Genomic DNA, 8,431 nt, shown 5'->3' with positions numbered 1-8,431 from the left:
CCCCCTGATGGTTTAGGTAATTAATCCGCGGATCATATTTAAGTCAAACAAATGCTTTTTAAAATCATCCATATCTTTTAAACCGTAACTCCGATTTGAACATGTTATATATGAAATTTGATTAAAAGATATGTAGAATATGAATATGAGATTATTTTTATCTGTTAAGTATTTTTAAATATTATTTTGGAATATATTTGAGTCAAACCAAATGATTTTCTAAATTATCTGTTAAACCGTAACTTTGATTTTAACATATTATATATAAAATTTTATTAGAAAAATGTGTGGAATCTAAATATAATGTTAATTTTACCTGTTAAATATTTTTAAAATATTGTTATGGAAGCAAACTTATAATTTATAGCGCAAGATCCTTTTTTTCATACCGACGGCGATCAGGATTGCAAATAAACACCCCACTATAACCATATACGGAGAAGAAAACATCAATAACTACACATGCATACCTCTGAAAAATGTCGCAGGGGAAAACAACAGATTTCTCATTGCGAGAGTGAGAGAAAGCGAGCGAGAGAGAGAGAGAGAGAGAAGGAGAGAGAGGGAGGAGAGAGGGAGGAGAGAGGGAGAGAGAGACGCCTTAGGATTAACCATATTCAACACACGTTTTTTGTTGTTTTGTATGAACACCGAGGCCATCGCCGGCGAGGGTGAGAAGGAGGATAAGCGGCAACACAAATATGATGCCTCGCAAAAATAAAGGAGATGGACCTATTGTGGTCTTGAGTAATGGTTGTTGAGTTAAGAGCGTGTGTTATGTTTTCTCTCCCGTTGCAACGCACGAGCTCTTTTGCTAGTAAATCCTATAGGTGCTTTGTCGGTAATAAAGTTCAAGCGTTGCAAAACATGTTTATTTTATCTTATCTTTTCGTTTTTGCTTCCTATTTTTTTCTTGTTCTTTTGGTCCTTTTACTTATTTAATTTTTGGCCTTTTACATTACCCATTTCTTTTTTTCTGGTTAACATTTTTCCATCGTGCCTGTACAAAGAAGTTCATATTGTATTTCTAATATATCCATGGTGCAATTGAAAAATGTTCATCATCCATGAGAAAGGATCACTGGGGGCAGCTGGACTGAGCCGGCCCGTTGGCAACATTGTTACTGTAGGCTGTAGCTGCGGTTCAAATAAAAATGTGAACTCTTCTGAAAAATGGGAACACATTCTCGAAAAATCAAAACTTCCTTAAAACTATAAAATATTTGAATTTTGTGAATATTTTTGTAAAAGGTGAACAAATTTTGAAATTTGTAAACATTTTCTCAAAACTTATGAACAATTTTTGAACTACAATTTGTTATTCGATTCTTAAAGTATTTATTAAAAAAATCCCAAAAATCTGGATGTTTTCTAGAAACACGAACGAATTGGGAAACATTTAAAATATTTTTAAAATGTCAATTTTTTTAGAAAATGTCAAAAACAAATTGAAAGTCTGAACAATATTTGAATATTTGAATATTTTTTGAAAAAGTGATTTTTTAAATTTGGAACTTTCTTTCAAAATGCGAACTTTTATTTAAAAAGCTGAACAAAATTTTGAATTTTTGAGCATTTAATGGAAATGCAATTTTTTTTTGAAGATTTTGTTTTTTAATTTTTGATTATATGGAAAAATTAAGACGAAAACAGGAAAGACTAAAAGAAAGGAAAAAAATGAACAATAAAATCCCAAAGTAAACCAGAAAACCAGTAAAGAAAATGGCAGAAAAAACCGACTGAGGCACCTTCTCGAAGTTCTCCAAAACCGGTAGAAAAATCATTATACTTGCTAGCTAAAATGGGTCGGTCACAGATCGATCGCCTCGCTCGCCTGTTCGATCGGGGTACTATTGGACGTAGTGAGTGCACAATAAGGAATTTGTGGTGAAAGATAGCCGCGGCCTTGATGTACCGTTAGCGGTGTCTGTAGTGTTCACTGCGGCCGTAACAAACCGCCAACCAATTCCATGACAATTCAAAAAAAAAAAATATTCAATGCCGCTACGGGCGACTTGGGTGCTGGTGCGGGTGCCGCAGCCGGCGGCAGACATCCCAGCATTCTTGCTGCAGTATCTATGTAGGCGAGAGCAGGCGGCTGGGGGTAACAAATGGAAACATACAGGTTTCTATTGCGCTCACGGCTCCCCTATTTTTTTTCTGTGTTCTTTTTTTCTTGTTCTTTTTTCTTTTTTCTTATTCCTTTCCAATTTTGATTTTTCCTTTTGCATTTCTTGAACATCTTTTGTAATGATGAATAATTTTTGAAATAATTAACATTTTCTGGGATCATGATTTTTTTTTGAAATTCATGTTTTTTTAATTATGAATTCACGAACATTTTTTATTTTTTAAGCTTTTGAAATTTTGGAAAAAATTGAAATTCAAGAATGGGTTATCTAATCAAGAACAATTTTAAAATTCTAGAACATTTTTAAATTTGTGAATAGTTTTTCAAATCCAGAAACAATTTTTCAAACTTGTGAACATATTTTAAATTTGATTTTTTTTCAAATCCATGAACATTTTTGAAAATCCAGGAAATTTGCAAACCATGAACATTTGTTGAAACTTGGGCTATATTTTTTTCATATTCATGAACATTTTTGCAAATCTAGGAATGTTCTCAAATCCCTGGAATATTTGAAATACATGAACATTTTTTCAAGTTCAAGAATTTTTTTAAAATCGGGGAACAATTTTTAAATTATGAACAATTTTGAATACATGATTTTTTTTGCAATTCAAAATATTTTTGAAAGTTCAAAGTTTGTTAAAAGCCAAAGGAGAAAAAACAAAAATCGAAAGGCAAAATAAAGATCTCCTTGTCCCCCAATGGACCGGCCCAAACCATGTTAGTGATGATCTAGGCTGAGTACTCTGCTGCTCCTGCATGTATGGCCTTCGGGTCTACCTCTGTACTTAAAACTGATGCTTAAAAAAAACCCTCTATACTTAAAACTTGTTTCTCTCTGCAAATAGAATGGGCAGCGCTCCTGTCTTCCATTAAAAATATGTAATATCTACAAGGGCACGGGATGATAACTCCTGCAGCTAATCATACATAGATACAATTTTAATTCACAAATGGAAAGGGTGAGGAACAGAGAAGCCTTGTGCCTCTCTTTGGTCTTGTTCAGATTTGAGAAAGGGTGCGGCTGTTAGTAAATGGAAAGGGAACAAGAATGCTGAGTACTCTCACCGTCGGAGAGACGAAAAACATGATTAAATGGGTATAAAAGCCAGATATATAATCTAGATTGACCATTGAGGGCATTATCAATTTAATGCTTGGCGAAAAAGGATGTATAATAGTACATCCCAATACAATTTTAATTCTGTCATACACATTAACACATCCGAGGAGTTATGTGGCTATTCTAAGTGCAGAAGAAAAATGATATAGATGAGACGTAAGAAAGGATATGCGATCGATCATTGTGTTGCACTACGTGGCATAGTAGTAGCTATCAGTTTGGTGTACTCGACTTTCATCTTCTTCAGCATCACTACCACATCATGCATCGTCATCCTCTGGTCAGGCAAGTCACTAGAGCAGATCAATCCCAACTCGAAGACCGAAGCAAGAAAACCACCATCCTGATTGCAGCTAGAAAGAGAGGAACCCTGTAGAAGCTGGACATCGACAACTTGGACAAGCTCTGCAGGAAATGCCTGATGAACCCACTGCCTAAGAGTTAGTTGTGCGCCAAACATAGCATCGGTGGGTCTTCTTCCGGTGAAGACTTCAAGGAGCATGATTCCATAACTAAAAACATCGCTCTTCCGCGATGCTTTTCCAAGAGATCCGTACTCTGCTCAATAGAAACATAAATATAAATTGAAGCACAATTGTTCAACCATATTGCTTCAGGTAGGGACTCAATTTATAAAAGGTTTAACAAGTATTCAATTGAACAAGATAACGAGAGATAGCTAACTGCATACCAGGTGCCATGTACCCAACTGTTCCAGGCATGCTCACACATGTCATGCTGTTGTCATCTAGAATCAACCTTGCAATGCCAAAGTCCGCCACATGCGCCGTCATCTCCTCATCGAACAACACGTTGCTAGGCTTCAAGTCACAGTGCAAGATCAAATTGCAGTACTCATGGTGTAGATAATCCATTGCCATCGACACGTCTAGCATGATGCATAATCTCTCAAGGAATCCCAAGCGCACTGTACTCTTGGTCTGATGTAGGAGCATCTCCAAGCTGCCATTTGGCATGTATTGAAGCACTAGCGCTTTGAAATCAAGATTGGAACATGTGTTGAGTATCTTTATGAGGTTGCGGTGTCGCGCCATACGAAGCACTTGACACTCGGCATCAAAAGTTCGAATGGCATGCTCTAGCTGCACGTCAATAACTTTTATAGCGACTACCAAACCAGTGCTTAGTTGGCCTTTGAATACTTTTCCAAAGCTTCCGCATCCCAAGATGTTACCTTCACTGAAATTATTGGTGGCATGAATGAGCTCATGATAGGAGACTATCTGATGGCCTATGACATCATTTGCATTGACAAAATGTTTGTCCTCTCCCCCCTTAGGTTTCTTTCCGAACAATAGGTATACGGAAATGGCAAAGGCGCCAAAAGCTAGTGTAAGTGTTGGGAGTAGAATTTGTAGCACATGTTTGTTACTTGAGTGAGGTATGTCAAGGCATGGCGAAAGATCTAGGTGCGGAGCGCCACACAGCCCAACATTTCCAATCAAAGATTGCAATGTGAGATTTGAGAAAACACCTCCCTCGGGTATTTGGCCTTCTAGACTATTGAATGAGAGGTTCAAGGTAGTCAAGTATGTAAAGTTGGCAAGGAATGTGGGAATGCTACCAGAGAGATTGTTAAAGGATAGGTCTAATGATGCTAAGCTTCTTAACTTTTTGAGTGGGCCTGGAATTGATCCTTTGAAGGAGTTATGCGATAGATTTAGGTAGATTAGCATACTAAGTTGTCCCAATGAGTCTGGGATGCTTCCTATCAAGAAGTTGGAAGAAATGTCCATTTGGTATATTTGTCTTAGACCTGAAACATCGACTGGTAGTGCACCAACAAAGTAATTGTGAGAAATATCTAGTGTGATAAGTTTATCTAGGTGGAAAAGGCTTGCAGGTATCATTGAACTTAACTGGTTATTAGACAAGTCGATGTTTTCTAACAAACTAAGATTTCCAAAGCTACTTGGTATAGATCCTGATAATTTGTTTGCATGGAAAGAAAGCCGCTCTAGACTTCCGAGCAAACCCATTTGTGCTGGGATAGGGCCTAACATGTCATTACCTGACAGATCAAGCCATCCAAGATTTTCCAACATAGCTATGGATTCTGGGATTGGCCCGGTTAACAGGTTGTTTTCTACACCTAGTCTTTCAAGGCTGCTTATGTTTGAGATTTCTACCGGGAGCCCACCTATTAACTTGTTGTCACCTACATTAAAAAATATTAATCGTGAACTGAGGTTTCCCACATGGCCGGAGAGGACGCCTGTGAAAGAATTAGCGCCTAACCAAAGGAATTGGAGCTTTCTGCACTTGGACAGAGCTGATAAGAAGTCTAGATTCCCCTCTAAGTTGTTATATCTCAAATCGAGATTGTTCAAAGCTGCATTTTTTCCAAGTGCAGTTGGTACTTGGCCGGACAATTGATTCATTTCCAAAGCTAGGTAAGATAATTTGGATAAGTTGCCGAGGGAAGCTGGAATTTTCCCTGTCAACTGATTGGTTCCAAGATACAAATGTGAGAGTTCCTGTATAAGACCTAATTCTGGCGGAATCTCCCCTGTGAGGTTGTTGTAGGGCATGTCTATTATAGAAAGACTGGTGAGATTGCTTAGACTAGCTGGGATTGAGCCAATAAGCTTATTAGAACCCAACTCAAGCACTTCAAGGCGTGGCAATTTGGCCAACCATGTTGGTACAACATCCACAAAAGAATTTGCAGAAAAATCAAGTACTTGTAGGTATTGACATGATGCAAGCCCTGATGGAAACCGACCAGTAAATTTGTTACTTGATAATGAAATAAATTGCAACATTGGGAGGTTGAAACTTTGATTGTTCGGAAAAATTCCAGTTAGGTTATCATTTTTTTCGAGCCATATGGCTTGCAGTCTAGACTTATTGTACATGGCTTGTGGCACTAGACCGGAGAGTTGATTAAACTCAAGGCTAAAGAACTCGAGCATAAATAGGGATGCAACAGAATGTGGTATAGGACCTGACAGACTGTTATTTGCAAAATGGATGTACGTCAATGATAGAGTGTTGTTGAACAAATATGGTGGTATTTGGCCACTCAAGTCATTTCCAAGCAGATTAATTTTTTTAAGGTTGTACATATACAATAACATCTTAGGAGGGATCTGCCCTGAGAGTTGGTTGGAACCTAGACTAAGGATCTCGAGCCTTGTGAGGTTGCCTAGGGTAGTAGGTATGGCATTTGATAGACTATTCCCTCTAAGTCCGAGATATGTAAGACGATGTAGCCTACCAAGTTCAGCTGGAATCGGTCCAGTAAGATTGGTGAGGGTGAGGTTGAGGACGGAGAGGAAAGAGAGGTTACCCACATGAGGTGCCATGGGCCCAGCAAGTTGGATGCCCTGCAACGATAGAGCAGTGACATGTTGCCTACGCCGGCTGCATGAGACGCCGACCCAATGGCAAAAAAACGTGCCGGTGGTCCAGTTGCCGGCAAGGATGCGGTGAGGGTCGGTGAGCTGGGCTTTGAAAGCGAGCAGTGCGGCGAGATCGATGTCACTACGATTGCCATTGGTGGGAGTGGGAGAAGAAGCCGAGATGGACGAGAATAGGACAAGCAAGAAGATGGGAATACGGGCAGCCATGCATCGAGAGGCCATTGAGCTGGGGTGCATACCTATGTGCGGTGAACAGCCTGTGGGAGTAGTTACGAATTTATAGGCACTTTCCGTAGGATCTCATGCATCCTTCTCGAGGCCACAAGCAGCGCATCGATCTTTCCATGGAAGTGGTCGCACCTTGCGCTAGCTTGCCGCTCTTGCCGGCGGTCACACGGCGCTGCAAGCACATATAGAGACACGCGCACAGCTGTCCATCGTACTATGATGATGGAATCTCAGGAAGCTCACCGTGGCGGCAAGCAAGACGACACGGCGCTGAGCTATCGATCCAACCTTGAGTCGCCCAAGCAGACACGCCCAGCTTTGCAATGCACACCAGACTTGTCAATTCCGTATACTAGTCAATATTTGGTGTTGTCACTACGTACTATAAATTTAAAAGTAAGACTAGATAGCCTCCGGGTTCCGGTTCGTAAGATGGTGTCGTTTTGTTGACCGCCGAGCTGACTCTCTGCACGTGCCAACGTAGCTCTGAACTTTATTTTGTAAGTACTTGGGTGTGGCACTTACTTCTTTTTTAGGGAAAATTAATCAAACACCGTGGCAGTATAAAGAACATCATAAGTAACAAAATTTACATCCATATTCGTTGACTATCTAGCGATGACTATATGCGCTACAGTGAGCCGAAGGCGCGCCGCCTCCCATAGTTCTTATATGGGCTAGCCCACTGAGTTGCTGATTTTCTCGTTGCGCTTGTCTGCCTCGGCGTGGAGCTAGCTTGCATTTCTTCTTCCTTTTTGTTTTCCTTTTTCTTAGTTTTATATATGTTCAGACGCGGATCATACCCCTTTATATTGATCAAATAGCAGGAGTGTTTGGGGTACAAACATCTTCAGGCGCAGATCGTATCCTTTTATAAGTTTATAGCGGTCAAATAGCAAGTGTTTGGGGTACAAACGTCTTGAGACAGATCGCACCCCTTTATAAGTTTATATTGGTCAAATAGCAAGTGTTTGGGGGTACAAACGTCTTGACGCAGATCGTACTCCTTTATAAGTTTATATTGGTCAAATAGCAAGTCGGGGTACAAACGTCCTCAGGCGGATCGTACTCCTTTATAAGTTTATATTGGTCAAATAGCAAGAGTGTTATCCCCAAACTATGTTTAGATGGTTAGAGGGACAGTGGTATCCCTAGCCCACCAGGGTTTAAGTCTTGGTGCTTGCATTATTTTTGGATTTATTTCAGGATTTTCATCGATGCGCATTCAGTGGGAGGAGACGTTCTCATCGACGACGAGACGTCTACGGTGACTTCGTAAATCTCAAGATGATATGCCATGTGTTTCTTTGTTGGAATTTCTTCCTTCCTGACAAAAGGTGATACCTTCAAGCTCGTCTCCTCTGGCCCATATTTCTTCAACAACATGTGTATATGGGTGTGCTAGACCGGATAACGGCATCTCCAAATCGGACTCTTAAATCGCCCGCAACTCTCCATACTGCATGGTCCGGACATGTTTAGCCATCCAATGCGGATCCGTATCGGTTCGCCAACAGATCCAGACACACTTTTTCCCATAAACCAGAAACAAACTTGGAG

The 8,431-nt window shown here is 39.9% G+C and overlaps 1 protein-coding gene across 1 annotated transcript; it reads right to left on the bottom strand.

Moving 5' to 3' along the window:
• Nucleotides 1–3,279: 3,279 nt before the first annotated feature.
• LOC119306837 (probable LRR receptor-like serine/threonine-protein kinase At3g47570) lies at nucleotides 3,280–6,868 on the bottom strand. The gene is made up of 2 exons (XM_037582958.1): nucleotides 3,949–6,868; nucleotides 3,280–3,815 (listed from the first exon to the last, which is right to left on the bottom strand). Exons 1-2 carry the CDS (start codon nucleotides 6,863–6,865, stop codon nucleotides 3,436–3,438), a joined length of 3,297 nt encoding a protein of 1,098 aa, XP_037438855.1. The 5' UTR covers nucleotides 6,866–6,868; the 3' UTR covers nucleotides 3,280–3,435.
• Nucleotides 6,869–8,431: the final 1,563 nt, after the last annotated feature.

The sequence above is a fragment of the Triticum dicoccoides genome, chromosome 5B, assembly GCF_002162155.2.
Source record: "Triticum dicoccoides isolate Atlit2015 ecotype Zavitan chromosome 5B, WEW_v2.0, whole genome shotgun sequence".
Classification (NCBI taxonomy): domain Eukaryota; kingdom Viridiplantae; phylum Streptophyta; class Magnoliopsida; order Poales; family Poaceae; genus Triticum; species Triticum dicoccoides.
Note: the sequence above shows the minus strand (reverse complement) of the source record. Positions and strands in the feature narration are given on the sequence as shown.